The sequence below is a fragment of the Centrocercus urophasianus genome, unplaced genomic scaffold (assembly GCF_019232065.1).
Source record: "Centrocercus urophasianus isolate 14NV4802_14NV808 unplaced genomic scaffold, USGS_Curo_1.0 seq_11, whole genome shotgun sequence".
NCBI lineage: Eukaryota > Metazoa > Chordata > Aves > Galliformes > Phasianidae > Centrocercus > Centrocercus urophasianus.
In genome coordinates, this window is record NW_024884253.1 from 41,107,687 (window position 1) to 41,134,829 (window position 27,143).

General features: G+C 42.4%; 1 protein-coding gene across 3 annotated transcripts in view; it reads left to right on the forward strand.

Annotated features, from left to right (window-relative positions):
- GAREM1 (GRB2 associated regulator of MAPK1 subtype 1) overlaps positions 1–27,143 on the forward strand; it is a 95,640-nt gene that overhangs the window by 1,986 nt on the left and 66,511 nt on the right. For 2 of the 3 annotated variants that reach the window (XM_042839970.1, XM_042839971.1), the window contains exon 2: positions 18,394–18,534. In XM_042839970.1, the coding sequence (XP_042695904.1) occupies positions 18,394–18,534 (141 nt within the window). Of the gene's footprint in view, positions 1–18,393; positions 18,535–27,143 lie in introns of those variants that run through there. The other variant, XM_042839974.1, reaches the window with a different exon arrangement.

Sequence of the window (27,143 nt, forward strand, 5' to 3'; positions counted from 1 at the left end):
TAATCCTATGCCACTGCCTAAGGCAGGTTAGGGTAAAGCTCTCATCTCCACGTCTCTGAAGGTACAGCTTGCAGGTAGTCACCAGCACATTGGAGCAGTAATGGTGTGGAAGTGGCCTGTTCTGTTCCTGAAGAGCTGAGCTCCTGTTGAGGTTGGTGGGAGCTGCATGCACTGCACATGGTATTATCTGTCTTCAGGCACCTTCTGACTTGATAGGAAAAGAGGAGGCAGTTTTAAACTAAAAGAGGGGAGAGTTAGATTAGATGTTAGGAGGAAATTCTTTTCTCAGAAGTGGGTGAGGTACTGGCACTGGATGTCCAGAGAAACAGTGCATGCCCCATCCTTGGAGTTGTTCAGGTCAGATTGGATGGGGCCCTGGGCAGCTTGAGCTGGTGGGGGACAGCCCTGCCTATAGCAAAGGGGGTTAGACCAGTATGATCTTTGAGGTCTCTTCCAAACCAAGGCGTTCAGTGATCCTGTGTCTTCATGGCTGGCTGCTCTGTCCTAGCAGCTGATTGTTTTTCAGGCTGGGTATCTGATCATCGTGAAGTGCTGGGATGGAGTTCATTTCTTGTGTAGCACCAGGAGGTAAAGGGGGGCTGAAATGCTGGAGGTATATTTTCTTCACAGGAGACCAGCTTTGCTGCATTGTTTCTGCATTTTTTTAATGGAGGTAGTGCACCATGGGTAATGCTCTTACATTATATGCATACAAGATCTCATGTTTTTCACTGCTGCCTCACCTTCAGGCCTTGTATTTGGAAGGGGGAGAAGGGCTATGATGAATGTGGTTTCATGCTTGGAGTTAAGATGTGCATCTCCTGGAAGAGTGCCCTTAAGTATTTCTGTTTGATTTCTTGACAGGATGAAGTTATGAAATATTGATGTGCACTAAATTCGGTCCTCTGCAAGAAGGGAGGATTTTTCTGGATGGCATGGGATAAAGGAGGGCTGGAAGGAGGTAGTCTCTCGCTGCATCAAGGTGGAGCAGTTAAGCAGCAGTGCCTACCTTATCTATCCTTAAATGATAACTTTGTTAGTATCTAGTTCTCAGGTGAAATTCTAGGACTGTTTGGTTGGGTTCCAGTTATCCTTTTGTATGCCAAGTTAAGTTTTTGAGATGGCCATTTTGAAGAAGGCTAATGCCTGTGTGTTTGCTTTAGTCAGCTTTGTGTTTTAATATTTTCCTGGTGAATACTGTTAACGTTGACTGAACAAGTAGAGCAAATGGTGTTGCTCTGAGAAGAATGCTTTTCCAGCCTGAATGTTTCCAGAGGGCAACTCAAACACAAAGCTACTGAAAGAGTACTTAGCACTGGGAACCTGCAGCAGAAAGGGCTCATGTCTGAGCCTGGCTGTAGCCTTATGGCTAGAGGTGTGCATAGTTGGACTGAGAACATGCAGGCGGATGCACAAAGAGGCTCGGGGTGGCTGTTTTTGGATAAAGAGTAGTGAAGGCAAAAACTGAAAACATGACAGTTTTCTCCTAATTTGTACAGGTACAGTGATGCTGAGTGTGATTATTTCAACACTTTGCTTTCCTGGTGATTGTTTTTCTAGGATAACTTTGGAGGGTAAAAGAGAAGTGCTATTCAGGTTAAGATCTGGAAAATGCTGTTTTGCATAGAGCTGACCTTCAGGCCGAGCATTCCTGTGTAAGCTCACTGCTTGCCCTTGTGCTTGGTGGGACTCCCTTTCACCCTGCTGCTGTGCAGCCAAGAAGCAGGCTGCCAGCTGAGAGCTGTGACCCACAGTTTGGCTGCAAAGAGTTCACAGAAATCCAGGCCTTGTGTATGAAGACTGAAGTTTCTGGGATTAAGAGGGCATGTGATCCTCTGGTGCAACTTCTTTTTTTTTTTTTCCGCAAGGGATGAGCACATTTGTGCGTGCTCTAATAATGTTTTAGGGAAATATGCTGTAGAGATCAGATGTGGCACTTGGCTGGGTTGGGGGAAGTCCTCAGCTGGTGGAGAAGTGATTCCCTGCTGTGTGCTATGTAAAAACAACAGTGATCTTTTTCTGGAGGATCATTACAAGCCATTAAGACTCAGAAGGGTATTCTTTTCTGTAAATGTGTGGTTACTTTAAAGTGAAATGACAGAAATAGTGGCCAGAAAGAAGGAAAGATCTATGTAATAGGCAGCAATCTTTTTATAAAAGTGATTCCTTAGTCCTGGCAGAACTCTAGTGAAGAGCAGCGGTGGGGTGAACAGTGAGTTTGTGCTACTACTGCTCCTGGGGCAAAGATTTTATTTATTGTAAGTATTCAGGTACTCTTTTTCGCTCTCCTTTTTACAGCCTTTCCCTTTGACATCCTTCTGCTCCAGCAGTCTCAGTGGCCTGTTGTTTCCTGCAGCACGTTACTGTGGGGCTTATTCCAGTTGTAAATAAGTTGAAACCGAGCGCCCTTGCAGCTTATCAAAGACTGTCGTACTGGAGAGAACATCTTGGCCGTGTACATAATGACAATTCCATATTGCGTCAGTCCACAAATGCGGGTTGTCTGTGTGGCCAGACAATGCTTGGAAACTACAAAGAATCTTGTTCTTTTTATTCTGGGTGCTGCTGCCCCTGCTTTGATTGTCCTGAATGACCTCTTCCTCTCAAGAAACTGCTGCAGAGCTCCTCTGTAGCCTGCTGTTGGTGTGAGGGGGTGTGAATCACGTGGGGGTGGGACGTGGCTTTCAAGTAGACCAGAAAAGGGACTTCAGATGTGCTGAGGCTTTGAGCAGATGCTGTGATCTGACCTCCCACTCATGGTATGGCTGGCTGCTGTGTGCTGTGTTGGTAGGTTACAGTTGTTGTGCGCTGTGCAGGTAGACTAAAATAAATTTTTTTTTTTTTTTTTTTTTTTTTGTAACCTATCCATCCTGAAATATGTTATAGCCACATGGCTTGATTTCTTCCTTAGGTGCTGAGCAACTTTGAAATACCAGTTGCTTGTTCTGTATGTTCTGCCACTGTAGTAAAATATTAGAAACATCTTGCTTTCTCTTGTTTCCTCCTTTGCCTTATGGTCTGCTGTATTTCCACCAAGATAATCAAATGAAGATACAATTGACAGGTTGCTAACCACTGGTACTGGTTGTTGTCTTTTGTCATTGTTTTTCTTTTTCCCCTGTTGGCAGAGGTGTGTTCCAGGAACGTTTTAGTGAAAAAGCTTTTAATTCATTTAAAATCTGCAGCTACCAAACGGTGTCTGTGAAGATTACAGCGCCCTGCTGGAGATGTAGTCCAGTAGCTTGGCAACACCTGCTCCCAGGAGTACCACTGGCTTCAAATGAGACAAATAACAGTTCAGCAGCGTACCTGCTTTACACCTAAAATCCATTTGTTTTTTTTTTTAGCTACTTTCATATTTTGCAGTGGTTTTGTGTATATTGTGTGTTCTGTGACCTGTGTGCTGTTTGCACTACACTAGAGCCGTGGTAGTGCTGCTATAGGGCAGCTAAGATGCAGGTAATTACCATCCCCTCATTTATTGCACACTTAATAAATGTTCAGATTTCTTGCTACTGTGCAGGATGTAGAAATTCTAGATTGTGGTTCCTGCTTCTAAATTTCTGACTCTGTTAGGCAAAGCTTCTATGTATGTAGCAGAGCAAACTTCCTATGCAGTTCTGTAGTTCAGGTATTAGGTGATGAAACAACATCTGTCTTTTTATAACTGGAATTCAAGATCTGCAATTTTAACCACAGGGGCAGAATCCTAGGGGAATCTTAGTGTCTTGGCTTTTTAAGCTTCAATTATGTGTAGCTTTTAGATATGGCACAAGATGTAGATAAAATCAAAAAAAATTAAGCTGTCCTAAACAATGAAACTCTTGATCTTAGAAGAGAGGTGCAGTGAATCACATGCTCTTGTTGCAAAATGTGGTGTTGAGGAATGAGTGATACATGTGTAAGAAAGAAGGGCTTTGTTTCTTAAGCTTTGTAGGTGCTGTTCTGGGACTAGGTGTTCCTGCTGCAATGACTGCATGGGTTGGTGCTCTCTGTAACAGCACTGTGAAGGCAACCCAAGGGAGCGTGCCAGGAAGCAGTGCAGGAGGAGTTGGACACCGTGGTGTGATGCCCCAGGATTCTGTGCATGTCATGAGCAGTTTGTTCCCATCATTCCTGCAGTGGTTTGTCAGCAGCACAGGGCATGGGTGTTGCTGTGTTTCCTCTTGGCATTAGGAGTAACAAGTCGGCTGGTTTAGGGAAGCTTAAGTTCCTCCCCTATAGGAAAGTATGCATCATATTAGTGTGCATTGCGTATGACTCAAAGAGCAACCTGCCTAAAACTCAGTGAGTCAATACTTTGAATCTGAAATTTGTGCTCTGAGTGGTTTTCTCCTTTGGAATGAATTTCATGTAACGTTTGCGGCCAGTTTTCTTCATGTCATTTGTAGAATGAAAAATCTGTGGGGTGTACTTCACCGTGCCTTCATCTGTGAGGCACATCTGCTGATTTGAGCAACTGACACCGTAACTTAAAGACGTAGCTCAACTTTATATTTCTGTTCTGTGTGAGCACATTGAAGAGTGCATCTGCTGAGAACGGGGCCATGTCTGCCTTGGGGTCTTTGTGTTGGTGTACATCAACGTAAAATTCCTAACACTGGGGCCTTGCCGGTGCACTGGCACAGGAGGCTGAGGCCTAGCACCAGCCTGCAGAGCTACCCTGCCTCAGAGCCTCCGGCATGGCCCCATTGGGACTGGGGCTGAGGGGCCCTGCTGGGGAGGGCTGAGCGTGGAGGCCTGCCATCTCCTGTGCTCTGTCTTGGTGTTTGGTTTGTTTGAAGGAGGAATGAGAAGGCTGACATCTGGTTCCCAGACCAGGTCCCTTGTGTGGAGAGCAGTGAGTCTGAGCCTTGTGAAATGCAAGCAGCCCCTGGTTTGAGCCATGGCACAGGCCTGCACTGAGCCCTAGGACCTGCTGGGGTTGTGGGTTTGGGAGATCTCAGCAAAGGAACCCATGGTGACTTGCCTGTGAAAAACAGCAAGCCTCATTGTGGCAGGTGAGATGGTGCACAAATCGCTGTCAGGAGTTTTGCTGTAGACAAGAGTAAACAAAGACCTGTGCTTTCTGCTCTCCAGGCTTTGCAGTGTGGGAGGATGTGAGTCAATTCCCCTTCTGGCATTGTCTCCCTGTTTTCATCCCCTGCTCCCAAACTGGCACAGGCTACCCGGAGAATCTGTGGATGCTCCATCCCTGGAGGTGTTCATGGCCAGGTTGGATTGGCTCTGGGCAGCCTGAGCTGGTGGGAGATGTCCCTGCCTAGAGCAGGGCACTGAGTGGCTTTTGGTGAAGTGATGGACTGAAAAGCCCCTCTGACAGGGCTGTATGCATCATGCTCTGCTCTGCTTTGTGTCTTTGTGATCATGACAAAACTCCCGTGTGTTCTGGGTGAGAAGGTAACTTGCTGGGCAGCAGTTTTAACAAAGATGACCTGAGTCTGTGGCATGAGCAGCAGTGGCCCATGTGTGGTGCTGTGGAAGGGCATATTGTGCGAGGCCTTGGCTCCTCTCTGTATGTTAGAGCACCTGGGGCAGTTGAAGGAGTATGTAACTGACTGGAGAGCCTAGGGAGCAGTGGCCTTAACCTGTTTATTCACAAGATGTTTTTTGCACTGCTGATATGGAGAGAAAAAAAAAAAAAAAAAAGGAATAAGCTATTTTCTTCTGAAGGATAGCGTAGGGATTTGTTGTGAGGCCTTGAGAATTCGGAGAAGATAAAAGAATGTGTTCTCTCACTCTTGTTTTTGTTTCTTTTCTTGGGTTTTAGGTTGCTGTTTGAGCAGTGCATAATAGGTGCCTCTCAGGGACAGGATATTTGAAGGGTCATCAACCAGAGTGGTTGAAAGAGTTGCCTGCTATCTTCTGGGCAAGTACTGTTAACCACAAGGAGTGACCCGTAACTGTGTAATAGCTCTCATTCTCAAGGGCAGTTCAAGAACATATTCTCAACTCTTACAGGTGGAGAGTGAATAGCTCCTCTGGATTATAAGAGCAGTAAATTAAACTATTCATGTTGTGCAGTCTTGGGTCAGGTGTTTGTGGAGGTGCTGTAGTGTTGCGTGCTGCTGGCCTTTTTACAGGATGATTTCTCCAGAGCGCACTAGAAAGAGACTGAAGAAATGATCAGCTTCTCAGACTCAGAGAATCTTCTCGCAACATGAATTCGCCTTTTAAAAATGTTTGCTTTAAAACTTTATTGCCTCTTTCCTGAAAAGAGACTGCATGTCCAAGATTGACCTGAAAGTACAAGCGGAGAAAGGTAGCTGTGTGTATCTTAGGCAGTCACTTCCAAGCTGTTCCTGCTGGCCTTACTGGGAGTCTGTGCCCTTTGCTCAGCTGTTGAGCCTCCTATTGTGCTGTTGGACCTGAACAGAACACCGGTTATCTAGAGGTATTTCCAGGGGTGTTCGAAGGTAAAACACCCAGGACCACCTAGCAATAGCAGATGGTGCTATCTCCAGGTTTTCTTTTATCCTCCCTTGTGTTGAAATAGTACAGTCCTCCCTTCTGCCTCTTCAGTGTTTCTGGTGCACTGCTGTTGTTTCTGTCCTGTTGCTCCCAGACAGATGATTCTTCTTTCTGCTCTAAGTGAAAAGAACCTCTGGCTATGAGGAAATTGGGGATGGGGATCAAGAACTTGTTTCTTAGACCGGACAGCATGTGGTCTTTGGCAGTATGCGTACCAGGAGTGATAGCTGAATTTGCCACCAAAGGTGAGGAAGCAGGCAGGGACAGCCGTGTTGGACACTGAGACCAGAAATTCTACACGCAGCTAGTTGCTGTGCAATGTAAGCAGGTGTTTTTGGACCCTGATGCAGAGAGGAGGCGTGTATCCATGCAGGTAGCATGGGATCTCTCTCATCCTGTACTCTTTTTCTTATGTTGACATGCTGTTGGTTTAGCTTCGTTGAAGTGGGTTTTGCTGGCAGGACTTGAACATGATTTGGTAGGTTTTTCTTCTAATGCTTCCTCTTAACTGGCACCAGATTCTTGCTTGACTTACAGAGGGTGAGTGAGCTTTTAGTAATCCTTGTTTGGGAGGTTGTCCCAAAGACATCCCACTTGTTATGGAATGTGACTAGCTGGGAGAAGAATTCAGTGTGTGTAAACTGATTTCTGTCTTAGCTGAGAGATTAGTTATTAGAACATTAGATTCATTCATTAGATTCATTCTTTTTCTATCTTAACAGTCCTGTTCAGGCTTCTATTTAGTAAAAAGTCAAAATAGCCCTTTTCCTCTCTAAAGGAAGCTATAAAAATGTGTCTTGGCTAATTTATGTGATCATGTCTGAGATATTTATCATTTTGTTATGGCAGGCTTTTTTTCTACCCTGGTCTCCAGATATGACTCTACATTATATTCATAGGAGAAGAATATAGAAAGCATTGGTGTGCATGTGAATCAGGGAGATATTAGGGTTCTATATGAATAAACAAAATGTGACTTTTTACATGTATGTTTTTGCAATCACTGAACCCAGGATGTGGCTGGAGATGAGTAGCAAAGCTGCTATACCATTGCAACTGAATGTAGGGCAGTCCAGAGATCGGATCATCCCTGTTGTGCGCTTTATGGGTTGTATTGTCAAATATCATTTGTGTTCCTGTCAATATGGAACAAAATATCTTGAGACTGAATAGCCTGTGGGCAAAGATAAATTATTCCTCAAGGGGAAAGTGAAGCATGATGGGTTTTCCTTCACTGTCATTTCTGTATGCTGCTCACTGAAAGCAGCTTTCCCTCTTTGCGGGAGGTACTTTCTTCTTTTTGTGCATTCCTAAGACGATATCAAAGTTTCAAAGGGACATTACCCTCTTATCCCTTATGTGTTGTTTTTTCTTTTAAAACAAAGGTGTTCTTTTTGTACCTTTCAGTTTGTGCAGATTTCCCTGAAACAATGAGAATTAATTGCACTCAGGATTAGGATTGTTCTTGGTCGGGAAGAAACAAGGTGCAGTCCTGCTTGCATTTCTCATGTTGATATTCCCATACTGCTCAGATACTCTTGCTGTACAGAACGTAACCAAATCAAGCATGTGCCTAATTACCCTTGAACACCTACAATTTCTGTGCGTGTATGTGGTCAGCCTGTGTTTGAAGAGGCCTTACCCTGTCATTAGTGGCGCTTGGATTTTACAAGGTGGAACTGGAGAGGTGGCACTGCTGGAGCTGCCATCCAGAGAGCAGCCCCCCAGCATCAATTAGTGCGCATCAATTAGCGCCTGCTCTGCATCTGACAGCGTGGGGAGCCGAGCCAGGCAGCTCGGAGAGCAGCCAGCGGGCATCCTGGCTGGAGAGCAGAGCTGAACTTCTGCTTGCTCCCAGCTGTTTTTATTACGTCCCTACCATGCTGCAGAAATCGCAGGCAAATTAAAGTGCAATGATGAGCTCTTGCAAAGCCAAAGAAAACTATCCTTGAGGAGCTCCTGCATTTTTGGCTACTTTATTTTTAATTGGGAGTTTGTCCAAGATGCCCTAAGTTCAGACGGGGATCACTGCCATGCAGCACAAAGGAGTACAGTGTCTCTTTAGGACTTGGGCAGTATAATGAGAAGGCTGAGCATGCTTGCTTGGCTACTGTTTAAAAAAATCATCTAATTATAAATCATTGACAATAGGCAGCTCCCCAGCTCTCATGCTGTGCCCAGGAAAAGTCTGAATGAATAGGCTGCTTTTCTGTCTGCCAGGGCAATCTAGAATCACGTTCTGGATCTCACAGCTATGGGGTTGGCAGGGTCAAAGGTTTTTTTGTGGGCATCTTGAATCCAGGGAGCAGCAGCCAGACCTTCCTGACCAGACTCCAAACGATGCACCTTGGAAGAAGGGCTCCTTGGAGCAGCTAAAATTTGGCTTGTCAGTTAAAGCAACCATTTTGTTGCTGTGCTTGGAAATAAACAGGAGGCCAATAGAAGCGCACAGTGCAATGCTAACTGCTGACTTCCCACCCTTTAAGTATTAAGCTTGTCCAGCTAGGCAGCTGATGTTAAACAGGTTCTTGGAAATGTATCCTCTGGTGGCCCACATAGTATTTACAGATGCTTCTGAGAAGGAGCTTTCTAGCATAAGGAGTGCTTGCCTCTGGTATGGGGAAACCTCAGCTCTCTTACTGAGGTATATAAAGGAGCTGATTGGGATGGCAGCACGCTGCTCAGAAACCCCATTAATGCTATGGTTTTCTTTTGGTCAGGTAGTTCTGTTATTCCCTTTATCACTACCAAGCAGTTTTTGGTCTTAATTTCTAGGCTTGGTGCTCTGGTTGCAAAGGACAAATAAATGCTTGAACCTTCTTTTCTGTGACTTTGGCAATGAGAATTCAAAATGGAAAACAAACTGAATCTACACATTATTTCCTGTCTCTCTACAGTAGCACTAAAGTAGATTGGAACCTGTGTTGCCTGCAATGAAAAGTTAAGCTTTCTCATTCGTGGTACTCTGGATTTGTAATCATTCTAAGTGTCATTAATGTGAGATTCTTAGTGCTTCGGATCTGTGTTCTTAGGTCACTTCAGAATGGATTTCTTTTCCCTGAGAATCTCAGTTGTTTTTTTTGTTTTTTTTTTTTTTTTTAATTAATGATGATTCTCTGATCAAGTATCTTTTTTTCTCCTTTAAGATACCATGATAGATGAAAAATGATAATGGGCACTGGTTCACATGTTGTAGGGTACTGAAGTAGTTTAAAGAATTGTTGGGTCTTTCTGCAGTGGTTTGTAAGTAACTGGGTTAATGGATTGTCTTGTTGGACCAATCTTACAGCTAAATCTATAAAGTGGATAAATCTGTAGTTACATCTGATAATGTTCAGCATTAATAAGAGTAACTATAACAGTGACAGAAAATCGCTGTGTTTTGGGATGCAAATGTGAAGGTACTGTTGTTTTTTTCCCTGTGTAGGAGTGGAGAGCAGGCTGTGTTGAAAGATGTGCTTTGACTTGCTTGGCTTGAGATCATAAAAAGTAAGGTTTCTCGTTCTGGGTTGTTTGTTTTGAAGGCCTGAAATGAATGCAAACAAAGCTCAGTGAAATCTGAGTTGTTAGCCTTATTCTTTTTTTCCCACCAACTTTCATATGAACACGCATCAAGATGCCAAAGTTGCTGAAGTCAGTGGAGCATTCCCCATTGAAGGCAGTGGCACCATTCGGCACTGACGTAAAATATTTGTGCTCCTCCTTCCTGCAGTGGGTTGAACAGGTTTTCTGAGACTGCTGAGATGATGTCTGTGCATTGGCAGCTAGAGAAAAGCTTGTATTGGAACAAACCGGATTTTTCAGTGGGTTAATCTGTCCCATAGCCTTATAACAAGATTAGGGTTTATGCTGATTTGTTGCAACAGTACTGGTATATCCAGTTGTTCCAATGGCAAAATCTTAATCCTAAAGAAATAAATCTGTGTTCTTCCTGGCAAGCGTAGAAAGAATAGGGGGATGGGAGTTGTTTCTCTTGCTGGGTATTAGCGGATGGTAGCTGGAGTTCAGCATCAGATGTATTGAAGCAATTTGATTGTATCTGGCTTTTGCAGAAGGATTGAAATTGCAGAAGCAAAGGCTTGTCTACTTTCTCTTGATTGTGAAATATTTAGTGGTCACCCAAAGCGGTGTTTGATCACAGTGCTGTGAGGCTGAAGGATTGCAGAGATGAACAAAGCACTGCAAGTAGTGATTCTAGTCTGTGGGTAAGGCTGTCATTGCCCCTTGTTTGCAGATGTGGTCAGTTAAGCAAAATGGAAGTCCTACTATTCAGTCACCACTGAAAACTGTTCCAGTGTGGTCAGGTGTAGACAGCAACAGTTGTTTCATCTGGAGAAAACTTCTTTGAGGGAGCTGGTAAGGGATGTGCTGTAGAAGGGCAGGACTGGTGACCCAGTGTCATGGGCTGGGCTGATCCCATTGCCCTGCCTCTGGAGGACAACAGGCTGAATCTTAGCTTGGAGACAGCACACTTGTACTAATTTTACCTGCTTTCCCCTGCTTGAGTTGCTATTTTTACCTTAATTTTGGCAAAGAAATGAATTTGTTTTAAAAATCAAAACTTTCGTACTGTCTGGTAAGCCTTTCATCTACTGGAAGATGTGGAGTCTATTCAATTGATGGTGCTTCAAATCAATGTCACATTGTATTTCTTCCAAAAAAGGAGCGTTGGGGAGTTTCACTCATGCCAAATACTGGCTCACCCGGGTGATGGGAACCAGCACCAATGGATGTGCTGCTGGAATTAAACAGTTAGAAACATATTTAAAACTACTCAGCAAATGGAGAAGTAAGGCTAGAAAGTGAGATGTGTTGTCAGTAGTCTCAACTGTAACTGTGATTTTTATTCCCAATCTTTGTGTCTATCCACAAGGTTGTGTAGCCGTGGACAAAGTCTTCTACTTCCATCCGCTGTGCTCAGATACAGATAAGACCACCGTTAGGCTTTCAGAATGAGTTGGCTCACTTCAAATTAAAAATTTAGCATACTGTTCTGTATAGCCCAGAGATGATTAAATGTTAATGCTTTTTTTTTTCCCCCACGTTGCTCCTAGAGATTACAGTCTTGACCCTTCTAAGTCACTGGCTGCCTGCATTTAGGTTTCATGTGATCCACCCCTGTGCAAATTGTTTTGCTTTTCTTTAACCAAAGAAATGTTTCTGATCAGCTAGATAATTCTTATGCTGTTTTTTAATGTCTGTATGGAATGACATAGTGAGACTGATAACGTGGGGAGACCTTCAAGGAAGGGCTTTTGTGTGCTTTTCTGGCAGTAGCAGTATTTTCTACAACTCAGTGCTCTTTTTACTTCTCTTCCATTGCACATTTTATGCAACAGTAACTCTTCCAAGCATCTGTTCAGTCTTAGTGACGAAAGACCAACATTTTCAATTACTGTGTATCTGTTTTGTTACTGTAAGTGGGATACTTCACATGTCAAATTAATTGTGAGGTTTTCTTTCATTCATTGGTTAAGAAAAATTGCAGTAGTCTTTTTTCATACAAAACCTTTGCAGCTTCACAATGGAAAATTTGGATGTTGTTCTCATCCTGTTGAACTTCTCTCTGACCTACATTTAGACCAGGGCAATTCTTATTTTTGCTGAAGCAATAGCACTAGCAGGCTGAACAGCTCATTGAGAGTTGACTCAGTAACCAAACACACCACAAAAGGATAAGCAAGCAAATGACCCTAGCAACACTTAGTTTTTGACATTTGCTGAGATATCTCTGTAGGTGTGTACCCAACAGGTACTCTGGAGTATGATGCAGCATGCAGGGGAAAAGAAAAAGGTTTAATTTCTTCTTTCACCCTCCTTCAGAGTTCATATGCAAGTTACTTGCCATGAGGAGGGCTTTGGGCAGGCTTGTATGATCTGATATATAAAAATAAAAAATAAAGTTCGTATTCAGAGTTAACAAGAAGTTTGTGTTTTATTTCCTGAAATGTAAATTCCAGACTCAGTGTTAGAAGAAAGCTTTAACCTGTGGGAGAAGAGGCAGCTGTTCTGCTAGGGTAACACAACAGCAAGTTGGAGATGAAAGACCAGATGGTGTTAGCATTGGGGCAGGTCGTGGGTCTGGTGCATCTGTCCTATGCGCTGGTACAGCTTCAGTCTGTCTGAAACAGAATGACCATGAGGTGATTTTAGGTGAAGCTGATACTTCTGAAGGAAAAAAAAATTGCCCATGTGTTCCCTTCCTGGCCTTGATGACAACTGTCTTTGGACGGCCATGCGTAACAGCACTGCAGGTATTTGATTAACTAGTAGAATGTAATTGAGTTTGAGTTGTCACATACTCACTTCCTTTGCTTCTCCTCCATTGCACATATTAAAACCAGGGAAGATTGTTTAGGAGTGCAGCCTTGTTTCCTGAGTGAAATCATTCATACTGCTCTTAATTTAAACTCCAGTTTAGACTCCAGGTGCTAAGCATTGGAGGTACTAGAAAATGAACTACCTGGAGTTTCATAGTTTAATGATTGTCTTCTTAAAGGCAAAAGGATGCTGTGCTCATCACCTGGCCCTAAGGGCTGCTGATACTTCAGAGGCTGCGTTGGGAAGGCTGCAGCCACCTGTGATGCTCACAGGTCCTCTTTGCCAGGCAAGCTGAAGTCTGTGTGCATAGTGCCAAAGTTAATGGGTGTGCTGGGGACAGTTGGGTGTTTCTGACCTGCCCTTGTCTCTTCAGGTGTGCTGTCTCATCAATGCTGGGCCCCTCTAATTCCCATTTTTATACATGAACCTCTGTGCTTGTGTTACAAGAGGAGCTCCAGCTTATACCTGTGGTGAATCTTCCAGCAAGCTAAAAAAGTACTTCACCCTAGGATGCTACCCCTATAGGAACTATGACTAGCAAATGTTTGTAGAGACATAAGTTAACTTTCTCAAAAAAACAAGACAACTCTTACTAATTGACTAGTGTACAGTGTTACAGATTCTTTCTTTTAATGTGGAAGAGCAGTGTTGGCATTTATTTGTGTTAGCAGTGTGACCTCCCTCTGACCTGAAATGTCTCCCTGCACAGAGCCATGAAGGCCATAACACATAATACTGTCTTTATTAAGAATGGATTATAATTTCATTTCATCCTGGCTGGAGCTGTGCTTACTGTAGGATGATGTTGAGGTGTGTCTTAATGCATGGCTTGTTTGGCCCTTAGCCGGGAAAAGAATCTGCTGCTTGTGCAGCAGATACCACATAAGTAAGGAAGGCTCCCCAGTGCTGTGATATCATGTTGAATAAATAAGAACCTCAATTCTCTCTTCTCCAGTTTTTCTCATCACTCTGCTTTCTGTTAGCTTCTGGTCATTGCAAAGCAAACCTTGTCTGCTAGTCTTCCCTTGTCTTCCCTTTTAAGACCAGCCACGTGTTGACAGGTCTTCCTGCTCCTTCCACAGAGCTCACCTGCCTGGGCAGCTGCCTCTGCTGCTCCTCGAGTTAACCCTTCATTCTTAGCAAGCATTAGTACAAGCTTGAGTGGGAGGAAAGTTGAAGTTACTCATTTGTGTGGGGCTTTTGTAATTACCTGGCTGAGTGTCCACTGAAAGGATTTCTCATGTTGCTGAGGTTTTCCTCTGTAATGATTTGTTATGTGACTTAGAACATTAGGTGGGATAATTAAAGCCCACCACCTGCTTAACTCATCAAGGAAGCCTGGGTGATGCACTTAATTGTACAGCAGCTGTTACCTGGCTGCAGACAGTTCAGACTTGATGAAAACACATGGTATGAAATCTAGATGAATTGTCTCTGGGGTTCAGCAGGCATCTTCTTCACCAGCTATTTTACAGCAGCAGTCTTACTTTTGACATGAGTTTAGTTTTCTGTATTTTCTTTTTGTTCCAGGAAGAACAAATTCTGCTTGCTTGATCTAACGTGCAAGGGACAGCATTTAGTTCTCTTTACAGTCTTCTGTAATGAATGGGATAAGAGGAATGTCTCCCTAACCATCCTCCTGGCAGGAGGAGATGGTATCCAGTTCGTCTAGAATGTGCGAATGGTATCTGTTACGTTGCTGGTACCTTGTGTGGACTTCCTCTTTCTATTCTTATCTCCCTAGACACAAAGCTTAGGCTTTAAGGGAGTGATACAAACTCTTAACCAGGATGACAAAGTGTGTGGCATTTTAAAATGTTTATATTCCTGTAGATGGCTGCTTATTTTTAGCAGTGTAGTTTCTGTGAGTGAATGAGTCATGTTGGTCTACATGTTTTGCAGTAACTTGAACATCAGCTTCTCAAAACTAGAATGAGAATCCTGAAAGTTTGTCTTGTTTGTTTTTTTTCCATTTGTTTCATTATTTTTCTTTAGCGGTTGGTGTTGAAAAGTCACTTCTATCTTTGGCAAATGAGAGTATGTGGAACCATCTTGAATTCTCTTGTATGGGAATGAATGGGCCAAGCTTTAATTGTTGATCTAGGAGGTGAACAGGAGATGGGAGAGCTCAGTGCCTTCAGAACTGGAAGGTCTACAGTTATAACGGGGTCTTTACCTTAGATGTTTGAGAATTGAGAAATGCAAGTACCTTTCTCAGGAAGTGGTAGTGACAGCTCATGGGGATGTCAGTCCTTGCTTCAAGAGAAGTGTGCCTGTGTGCCATGGCTTTGCCGTGGATAAGCTCTGTCCTGGCGCATAGCCAGCCACTATTTTCTCATCTGGTTCTGGAACACAGCAAGTGAGAACAGAAATTCATCTCTGAGCTTGGAAATTGAGGTATCCTGCTCCTGGCCTTGCTGCAGTTTTTAACTGTTCATCTGAAATTGGAATGTGCACAGTGACTGAGCCAAGATTGGATTACAAGTTCTAGGACTAGAAAGAATTGTGAAAGGAGTATCGGCATTTAATGTAGGTGGCATTTAATAAGCATAAGAATCTTGATGAGGCAATTATCTTTTTGTTGTTTTTTAACTACCAACGTTTGAAGAATTTTCCTTTCATTGTCATCATTCTCTCTGCAATTGCTTTTGAACAACAGCGGGCTTTTGTTTGTAGTTCTTAAGAGTTGCATGGATATGAAGTTTTGCCAATCATGTAACTAAAAAATGATGATATCTGATTGAGAAAGAACACATGAGTAGCTGTTAAAGCACTGCTTCAGTGATGGGTGGTGAAGTAGCCTGTGTCTTGGTCACAGTGCTCGCAGGATGACGGCTTGCTTAGGAATACGCTGGCTTTCTTCACCGTGTGGAGGTGTGAGACTTTTACTGTAAGGTAAGGAGGGGTGTCAGTGCTTTATTAGGATTTACGTGCTGTTAGCAAAGCATGGGCTTCTTAGTCTTGGGCATTATTATGAATAAAGTTGACTCAGGCTTTGGAAAAGTGTAATGGACTTAGGGAGGTGTGAGGAAACGTGATAATTCCTTGCTTCTGACTTTTATTTAGGGGAAAGAATGAACTCAAGTATTTACCTGTAGATTCTTTGTAGTGGTATAATTACATTGCAGGCATTTGGGGTGGGGAGGAGAGGGCGAGATACAGCTAATCCATATTTGATCACAAGAGACAAAATTGTTAGTAAAGACGAGTGACCTGTATTCTGTTTTCTCATGGAGTTTGATTTTATGTAAGCAGTAGTGTAGGAGTATGTTGAATAGGTGAGAGCCAAGATGCATAGTTTGTGGATGTGAAGGCTGCTGACTTCTCTCCCACATAGCTAAAATGTGATTAATGAAAGGCTTGCATAACCTGTGTTACTGAGATGGGGGAAAATCAGATTGGATGCATGTGGCTGTGTTGCAAGGTATGGGTTGCTGGGAAAAGTATGAAGGGCTACATCTGGGTGTGCTTGGGCCAGATCCTGAGAAGCGTAGCCTGGTTTGAACGTGTCCCCAGCCTGAAGAGAGGAGGCTGGTCTAAAGGCACTGGACAAGTCAGTGGAAGGAATTAGAAAGAACGTGTATCACCACATGCTGTTCCCGTTCATATTTGATGCTTCCTTGTATTTCCCCATAGTGTGGAGGCTGTTGTTAGCCAGGTTTTTTGCTAATCCATTAATCCCTACGAGGAGCAGCTTCGTCTAAAGCAACCCCAGGAACTCTACTCACCCTAGGCTGCAGAAGCAAAGGACATGCAGGTGCCAGGCCTGCCTGTTGTGTACATCCACCTTTCTGCTCTGCTCCAGCTTCCAGAGAGAAATACGGAATTTGTTTCCAATTTAATCTCTTCCAGGGAATGGTTGTTGTAGCAAGAGTTGTGGTTTCCAAGACTCTGCTTAAAAATTACTACTTCCAGCTGCAGAGTTAATTAGGTAGTCACTGTTGGGCCTGCCTTCATAATACCTTTTTACACTCACCTGTCCCACCCAGTTTTAGGAGTAACCTGTTTAACAGATCGTGGCTTGTGAGCCATGGCTGGAAGCTCCTTTTTGTTATGTGTGTATGTTATTTATTTTTACTGAAAACATCTTTCTCAGACTCCTCAAGAACGATCTATACTGTAATTATTTCCCTGCAAATCCTGGATGTAGAATTCGGGCTTTCTTTAGGTAATGATCTGAAATTATAACTACAAATTGTAAGGCACAGTAGAACGTATCAGCGGTGCTTTGGCTTTTCTTCAAAATCTGTTTGCTATTGTCAATGAAACTAGTAAAATACTAGTTCTTCCCTTAGGTGTCATTGTTTTTATTTTGCTGTGGGATGGAATAATTGCTTGTTGCCATGGGCTATAGAAAGCATGAGGTTAAGACTCTGAACTGAAACTTGAGTTTCAAATAGACCATATATTATCATTATGTTTCCCTCCAGAATTATAACTGTTCACTGGAGTAAGCTGAAAAGAATTTTTGTGCCTATTGTGAGTTGTCTTTTGAGCAGAGAACAGAAGATGCTCGAAGTCAGTGAGTAGGAGCTGGTGCTTAGCAGACTGCCTGCCTGGCTGGACTGCCTTGGTCTTGAAATGCTGTGCCTACTTGAAAGTGTGCCTGCTTGCTGTCAAAATACTTTTTTTAAATGGATTTAATAGCTCATGGGGCAGTAGACCACGTGAGGTCCATCTCTTGGGTTCATCGCAGGGGGTTGGAAGGGACCTCTGGAGATAATCAAGCCCAACCCCTTGCTAAAGCAGGTTCCCTGCTGTAGGTGACATAGGAAAGTGTACAGGTAGGTTTTAAGTATCTTCAGAGGAGACTCCGCAGCCTCTCTGGTCATTCTGACTTGTGTTTGGTGTCTGCTAGGTGTTGCTGATAGTTCATTTGACTGGTTTCAAGACACCTTGAGGAAGGCTGTTTTCTCTGTGTATACAAACAGGACTGTATGAATGTAAGAGCAGCCTGCTGTGAGTGATGATTGTAGTGTATTAACTTTTTCTTCACAAGCAATAGGATTAAGTTTATTTGTACAGGAATAGCTATTTACCTAGTAGCTTGCAAAGGGATAAAAAGAGCTGAAATCTCTGTCTGCAGGTGAAGTACTCAGCTGCTTAATAGTGACAAGCAGAATTTGGCCTTAGGTGGCTTTAGGTTAGTGAAGTGCTGGTCCTTTAACGTATGGAAATATGCTTTTCTGATACCTCCAAAGTGTAATAACCGATTTGTGTGTGGATTTCCTTTATTTAAAGATTAAGAGCTCTCAAGTATGTGTATTAAGAAAGATAGACAGACATAAAGAGGAATGTGAGAAATCTGTTTAAGCAGAAATCTGAAAAAGCAAGCTAAAAGCCACTGCTGAATGATCAACAGCACATCTCTGGTACTTTGTATTCAGACAGTGGGTTGGTTTATGTTTGTGCTCTTTAAGATAAAGTGCTTACCTTGCAAAATGAGTACTGTTTAGAATTGCAACTTAGTTAACTGGATTTCTTAACTTATTTAAATCGGATTTCTGAAAAGTAAATAGTAGTAAGAACACAATGCTTGTTGTGAAGTCTTCCTAATTCTGTAGACAAAAAGTGTAATTTTAAAATCATATGTCTGTTTTTCAGGAGAAACTGTAGAAGGCCTTCGAGAGAGTGATTACCTCCTGATTCATTCGTGTCGGCAGTGGACAACAATTACAGCTCACAGTCTGGAGGAGGGCCACTACGTCATAGGGCCAAAGATAGAAATCCCTGTACATTATGCAGGTAAAGCTGCTGTTAACCTGAAAAACAAATTTCAAGAGAATGAATTGCCTACCACTTAAGTTAATCACTTTAGTGGGTAGAGTGAAACTAAATCTTCAGTATCAGTGACTGTGAATTATCTTTTTAGTAACACTGCAGAGCTCAAGAGATAGTGGTATACACCCAGGGCTATTAAACAGATGTTTCATTGGGCAGCATGTTGACAGAATGCACAGCAATGTAGAAGAATCTCAGTTTTGAGTATAACAAATTGCCAGCCTTTGTCATCTGTGAACATGGTAGGGGAAGTTTGAAAATGCTTTGAAATGATCAATCAGAGATGGAATGAAGTTTGCACTTAATTACATACTCAAGCTGGAGGGAGGTTTTAATGTTTCTGTGTTGAAAGCCCAAGAGCTTTCAGATCAGCAGCGCAGTATTACATTGGTGCTTTTCATTAGTTCTTTGTTGCTGTCTGCCTTTTTGGATAGTGCAGTAGTACCGTTGTTCAAAGTAGGCAGGTATGGTTAGATATATGGCAGATATATAGCTCATCAATGTTTATTTTGTAACTTAAAAAATTAGCTTTACTTTCCAAAGAAAGTATTTTATTCATTTTTATTTTAGTACTGTTTCTCACTGCTTAGTATCCTTATTCACATGCTAAATATAACAGTACTAAATGAATGGGAAGTACCTGCCCTGCTGCAGTTACAATGCACACTTGAGCTTTTAAAATTTTTGTAAGTAAAAGAGCTGGCTATAAAGGAAGTATGTGGGCTTAGTACTCTGCTTTCACTTTGTCTTCTGAATAGCCACTTGTCAGTTGAGTAATCTACATAGCTCTGTTATTGTCTCATTTTAAATCCCGCTGTAAAGAGGTTGGGCTGAATTGTACAAGAGATGACTGAGATGTTTTAATCACAGTGCTGCTACAACAGCACCATATTGCAGTGATGGAACTTAATGTTGTTCCTTTTTTGAGCTGACTTCTGGAAGCTTAATTCTAAGATTCTAAGATTTCAGACCAGTGACATTAACATTTAACTTCTTCAGTATAAGTAGTTTCTAGAGCTTGTTTGTAGTAACAGCGTTTTTTACTTCTCCTGACTCCATAAACTTCAGTGCCATGGGCAGATAAACACTTCACTTCCTTCAGACTGAATGGTGCTTTATAAAATCCTCATTGGCCTGTGGAAGGAGAGCAGCAAATAACCTGGTTGTTGGCATGGAGGAAGATTGGACTCTTAAAAGGTTTCTTAAGCTTTGTTATTAATTTTTAAAGATATCTATACAAATTCAAAACCTGTCCCCTACGATACTGCAAGTACCTTGATGTACTTTTCTTCTTGACTTCTGTTAACACAGGACGAGGGTGTGTATTTAGTTGACAGAATGCATTTTGCTGTCAAACAATCATCTCTAGAAGGTTCTGTGACGTTAAACACCTCACTAATGAGATGAAAATACAGGCAAGTTCACAAATTGCTGTTTAGTGAAGATACTTAGTAAATATCTGATGGACTCTGCTGCCAAGGGAACTTCACAAGACTGATGGGTGCTAACTTGCAGTGTCAGAGCTCGTGAAATAGGTTAGCTGTGAGAAAGGAGAGACTTACATAAGGATGTGAAGGCTTAGCTAGAAAAGTACTTCAAACTAGTGCTTGGATGCTAACATCTAAAAGCATTTTGGGAGATCTTCTGTGTACCAAAAAACAAATTTATGCTGACATGATGCCTGATACAGCTGTGTGAGGTGGCGCAGCGCTGCATTGTGCCTCATGGCATGCTGTTGTAACTCAGAACCCCGTGTGAAGACGACAGTCTTCAGTGTTAGACTTGTACTCCCTGATGCAGTTATACTTCCAGCTCAGGAACTACCTTGGGCATCTGCTGTGCTGTAAGCAGTTTAGAAGTCTGGGCGATGGGAGCGCTCCAGAATCATTAGCTTCTCAGAGGAGGATGTGCTGCTGCCAAAAGGTAGGCTGTTCAGCTGGCCAGGGCCCTAGGAACTTGCTGGCACAGCTCTCCATTTGCATCCAAGAACTTTCCATCTTTGTAGAACACACAAGTAGAACAACTGACAGACTGTATTTATGGAGGTCAGCCCTAAGTTTTTGGTTTTACAGGTAGGATTTTATTTGTAAACGTCATTGCTGTCTGAGGACATATTTACTTATTTACTGACAAGTTTTGGATTGTATTGCTGCTGCTTCTTTTCCAGGTAGTAACTTTAAACTTCTGTCAAGTAAGACAATTTTGTGAACATGTAATTGGCATTGCTTCTGATACTGCTATCCAGAAAGGTCTGCGGAGTTTGAACATAACTGTTCATGAAAATGATTTTTTCAGTTTTAATGAAATAAACTTTTTCTTTTCCCCCCACAGTGAAGTTTTAAAGTAGCAGATTTCAGCATGATTTTGATTGCTCTTGTTGAATAGAAAGGGAATTTGAAACTGATTTTATTCTTCTGAGGTCTGTGTTTACATACTGCAAAGTCATCACTCACATATATGAATACTAGTATAGCATAAATCTGATTTTGCTACTTAATAAAATCAGATTTTGATACACTTATTAAACCTAAATGCAATAAAGCCTAGTTAAAGAAGGAAAAGGCTGTATTTTACATTTATGTGAAATCTCATTACAGCAACCTCTGTTCTGTAGCACTGTTAGCAGGAAGCTACTACCCTGTTTGTTGCTGTTCAGTGGGATGTCTGACATGGTTAATTTTTGCTATTCCTGTCAGATAACACTCATATATGACAGCTGTTAGTCTTAGAGTATTCTCTCTTGAATACTCTTTCCAGTCTGTTTCTCTTTAGCTAAAGTTAATGTAGCATTGAGTTAAATTTTCATGTAATTAAAAACAAGTGGTTAATGTATTTCTGGTTCCTACAGCAGAAGAGGTCATCTTGTACTTAGGATGAAAAGTAGATCAAAGTTATTGTCCTGACAGTGTCCTGTCTTGGTGTAAGAGATTAGATGATCTTAGAGGTCTTTTCCAATCTTAATGATTCTATGATAAGAACGCAGATGTCAAAGGCCTCCCAAGTAAACCATTGCTGCTTACAGGCTCAAGTGTCCTTTCCTTTTGTCAAGGCCTATTTATTGACATTTGATACATCTAACAAATACATCTTACCTGCTCTCAGCTGAGAGAGCTAGCTTTGTGTTTCTGGTACTATTTTCCTAATATCAAATTTCTGTTCTAGAAAAGAGTGAGCATCATCTACACTCTTCAAATGCTGCCATTGGTTTTGATTTAGGCCATGCTGTGAACATTATCTTGATGAGTGTCTCCTTCAATAACCTCTGGAAAATATGGTATGATCTGAATTTGATATCTTGCAGAATTAAACTTCACTGTGCTGCTTCTTGTGGAGGTGATGTCTCATGTTCCTCTGTAGCTGTGTGGAAAGATGCAGGCATTCGTGACCGCTTTTCACATGTATGCTACCGTAACTGAAAGTGATTGAAGCTGCCTTCAGCACAGGGCTTGAACACCATGCCCCTCAGGTGTTTTCTAACCCTTGTGTTACATTCCAGAGTTATAGAGTTTGAAACTGAGAAAAGTGTTTGGGAGGTTTTATCAGCCCAAGCCACAGAGATCTTCTGCTCTGTCCGAAGAGGCTGAGTTCTGGCAGTTGTGTATGTTTGCGCTATGTGACTGACTGCAGCTTGTTCTGGGGGCAGATCAATGCTTTGCAGTGGGATGGAGCTGGCTGTGGTTTCTGAAACTTGCAGTACAGGAAAAGCAGCTCAAAGGGCTGTGCAGCAAGCCAGTGTGCTTTCAATGTTGCCTGTGTAGCACAGCATTTTCTTCCAAAGGCTGTACTGTTGTTTGTGAGCAGAGCAGATGCAGTGATAGAAAAAATGCTTTGGGATGAGTTGGCAGCATTGGAGTTCCTTTGCCCCAGATATTTGCTCCAGTTTTTAATCACTTCGCAACAAGATCTTACTATTGCTTTTAGCACTTTATCTCTGTTTTGCGACTCATAGTTTATTTCCACTCTTGTGTTGTCTGTTGGAGGCTTTTTCCCTCCTAAGAGCAAAGCTGTTCCCTCTAAATGATTGTTATTAGTATTGTTGCTTGTTAGTATTGTCTAAATAAAATTGACACTCTCTCTACTTTTTTTTTTCTAATCAGCTTTGTCCAGGGTTTGGAGGCAAACAGCTCTTGCATCAGTGCTACTGTTGGTATGTTTATGTGAAGCAACTAGTAAAGAAAATCAACTAGTAAAGAAAATACTTCTATTAAGACACTAGAAAGTAACACCCTATTGCAGGGTGTACCCTGTTGTAACATATCTGGGGTGTTGGAAATACTCTTCCTGTGACCTCATGCCTCCCAGCCACAAAGTGAAGGTGTTTGATTACTAATACAGAGCAATCACTTGTGCCCTGTCTGGTTGCTTACCTAAGTATACCAATAGCTTTCTTAATGTCTTTAAAATGAAGAAATATAAGACCTTGTCATGTGAGCCCTCCCCAGGTGGGGCAGCTGGTGAGAATGAGTCAGAAATCTTGTCTCTGCTTTTTAGAACCAGTAAATGAACATCCTACTGAAACCTGTTTCTACTAGTTGGATTTGTTAATCGCAGAGCAGTGCCTGATAGGCCTGTTCCTCGCTGCATCCTGTTAATGAGGAGGAAGATACTCTGCGGGTCTTCTCAAGAGAGAACTTGCCTGTGCAGCTGAGGAGCAGGAGACATTAATAGCATGCAGCAGCAGCAGTTTCCATCTCCTGTCTCTAATACAACTATGCAGTGCTAGCAGTCCCACTGTTGCCTGCTCTGGGATACTCACAAGTTGGACAAACGGAGGAGGGTGCTGAAGTATGGTGCAAGTATGGCATCTCCCATCTGTCTTCAGATGTTGGCAACAGCAGCTGTTGATCGCCCTTGTATCTCTTCCATCTGAGATGTGTAGGAGAGTGGCAATGCAGAACACTGTTAGATGTTTAGCAGTATGTTAGCTTTTTTCAGAGTATGCTTACCTTGTGGCCTTGGAGAGAGGAGCAGACGTTATATGGACAAACAAATGCTCGTTCTCAGTGACTTTATAGTAGCTGTTGCCAACTTACATTACTTTGGAGAAGGGGTACTTTACTTTCTTCTGTTCAGCTTAGTATTTTCATTTCTGTGGGGATAGCTCAGTACCGTCTGCTAGTTAGGGAGGGTAGAGGTAGATGAAGAAGACCCCTTTTGCTGAGTTTTACCTCACTACAAATTAACTATGGTTTTGTGAAGAGCTAAGTTTGCTCTTTTGTGTATGTGAAGGAGCACAGCTCTGGTGGAGGAACTTTAAAGTTCAAAGAAGTGGGTGAGATCTGAAGCAGGGAGGGACGCTGCTTTGGAGCAGAGAGCTTATTTAGGTGAGTCCTCTCTAGCAAACAGGTACACCACTCCCTGATATGAAATGTGTTTTGCATTTTAATTTGTGTTTTGCTTTTAACTTTACCTGGCACCCAACTATCACATAGTTCTCCTAGGGCTTTTGTGCTGTATGACTGCACAAAACAGCCTGAATTCAGTGTTTCTGAAAGACTGCGGGCTGTCATGTGTAGGGGCTGGTAAATGATTAATGAATATATGTCCTCAAAAGAAACCCAAGACAGAAAACAGCCCCCATATTTAGCCCCTGGTACTCTTAATTTTGTTTTTGTTGTGCTTTCTTTAAAAGGTTTTTTTTTTTTAATCTTAAAAGCAGTCAGAGGAGTGAAAGCTTTACCTCATGTGTACTGCTAATAAAAGCGCTGCCACTAGCATATGGCCTTCATAGTTTTCATGCAGAACTACGTTTATAACACTAAACACTTGATTCTGTCAAGTTTCCTGAGAATTGCAAGACTTTTCTCCCCATAAAAAAATGTATCTTCAGTATCAGTTTAGAGGTGTTGTCATGGAACAGTGCCTGGGTGTTACAGGTTCCCTCCATAGTTCAGAAATCTTGAGAATAGTAATGTCCAAAGCAGTTTAAATTGTCCATGGATTGTCATTCCCTGCTTTCTCTGTTGGGGACGTGACCACATCTTAATCTCTATTTATCTACTCATTTTTTGTTAACTCCAGCTGTATCCTGGACTGCATGAAAAGAGAAGTAGCCAGCAGGGAGAGGGTGGTGATTGCTGGTGAAAGGAAGAGGATCATGAAGATGATCAAAGGGCTGAAGCACCTCTCCTGTGAAGAAAGGTTGAGGGAGCTGGGCTTGTTCAGCATAGAGAAGAGGAGGCTCTGGGACAACCTCTTTGCAGCCTTCCAGTACTTTAAGGGAGCTAATAAGCAAGAGAGAGACTAATTTTTACATGGTATCATAGTAGGAGAACAAAGGGGAATGGTTTAAGACTAAAAGAGGGGAGATCTAAAATAGATGCTAGGAAGAAATTCTCTCAGGGGGCAGTGGGGCACTGGCACGGGCTCCCCGGAGAAGGTGGTGATGTCTCATCCTTAGAGATGTTCAAGGCCATGTTGATTGAGGCACAGAGCAGCTGATTCGGTGCTTTGCAACCCTGCTTACAGCAGGGGAGTTGGAACTGAGTGTGCTTTAAGGTCTCATCTAACCCAAGCTATTCTGTGATACTACTTTTTTTCATCTGCTACCACCAGCTGTTTTTCTGTTTGCAGGAATCAAGGCTTTGTCTGGCAACTGTCTTCATATTCCTGGATTTTTAAAACCTGAAAACAGTGGATGGACTACTCTTCCATACATGAACAAATCTCTGTATTCTTAATTTGTGTGGTGCTTTTTCCTTCCATAAACTTACCACCAAGTTTAGCTGATGTCAGACTTCCCATGATTCCCCATGGCCCTATCTGTTATTTCAGTTCCCGTGTCTGTTTAAACTTTGGCAGATGCATCTCTGCTGGCCTACAGCTCAATATCAAATCATAAGATAAAAATGCAGGCACTGGAAATGCTGGCAAAAATTGTTTATTTCTCTTGCACCTTTGGGATCATATTCTTCCTGTTCCTTCATTTTTCCCCTGCCCACCATTGCCGAGTCAGATGATGTAGCAGCATTTTACGTAAGTTTTATTAAATATTCCCCTTTTGTAAGTTCATCTGTATTGGAGAATCTCTTGTACTATTTTTTAACCTATTACGGAATATGTGCATGTGTTCCCATTATTGTTGCTTGCCTGCTGACCGGATTTTCTCCTAGCACCAGTAGTATGTCCTGAGCTCAGGGAGTTTGTTCTGAGTATGTACAGGACTTACTTTCTAGGATTATCTGCTAGTAGCTTCCTAGGATGCAGGCTATGGATCAGGAATACCTTTCTGTATGGGGAGGTGGCTGAAGTCTAGCTAGATTCTGGCAAAAAATAAATGTGCAACTCTTATCAGGTTGAGCCTCTGAGGGTCTTCTCACGTATTTACAGCTTCACAGCTCTTGAGTCAGCCTTTTTTTGTGGTGTCCAGTTTTCTTAAAGTTATCATCCTCATAAAGGAAAATCAGCAAACTGAAAAACAGACTTCTTCATTTGTATATTTTCACGGCCTTAAGTCTAGGAGACATTTTTGGGAGTCTCCTATCTATGGAATTTGCAGATTTTGCTCAACTTTCAGAGGCCAGTGGAAGTATCAGATTTTGTATTCAGTGTTCTGGTGATGCTCCATTCAACCATTCAAGCTCCCCTCTGCATTCAGTCCTGCTGCCTGGTATCTTTCAGTGCTATCTCAGTGATGTACTTGGCAGAAAAATGTATGATTTTAGACACAGTTAATTTTCTCTGTTTTGACTTCCACGTCACTGCAACCTTACCCTTGTTAAAAAGCTTAAGATTTGCTTCAGCACAGAACTTTGTTTTACTGGTGAGAAAGGACAGCAAGTAGGAGGAGAGAGGAAAATTAGTAATTTTTTAGCTGCTGATTTGAAGTATCACATGTTCTTCTCAGACATGGTTCTTGGCTCTTACACCAAGTCTGCAAATACGCAGCCTGCTGAAATTCAGCTGTGACCTTATATGCATTCACTGTAAGGTGTTTTTTTTTCTGTTTGCAAAGAAGCTGATAGCAGTTGCATCAATTAAGATAAGCTCTAGAGGCTCGTACAAAAGAAATTAACTGATGAGGAAGACTTTCAAAAAGATTGTAATTGAAGGAAGGTTGAATAGCAGCCAGAAAATGCTTTCTCAGAAGAGGTGGGCTAAATTATGCAGGATTTGCTCACTGTTGCTTGAATTGTTTTGCCTTAGCTCTTGGCTGGTATGGTGGAGCATTGGGGTGAAGTGCTTGGGAGAAGGCTCTTAAAAGCTGCCTGACATAACTGCTAGGAAGCTCTAGGGATAAGTCTGAGTCACCTTGGGAGCTGCACGTCTATTTAGGGCTACTTTTGAGGTTCCGGTCTGCTCCCACGTTTCTGACCACTTGAGAATGTCCTATCTGTGAGGAAGTGGGGAATATGGCTCCTGTGTTTCCAAGAGGATGATATTCTCTTCTTCCATGAGATGCAACCTAAGGCATTATAAGGGAGGATGTACCTGAATGGTCTGGCACTGAAAGCTTGTGCCAGTGAAGCTAGGGCAGGAATGGGCACTTCTGTACTTGCAGAAGTTTCTAGATAGGACGGCTGGAGATGAAGGCACACCTGTAAAGCAGGACCCTATGTTTTTTGCTTGAGTAC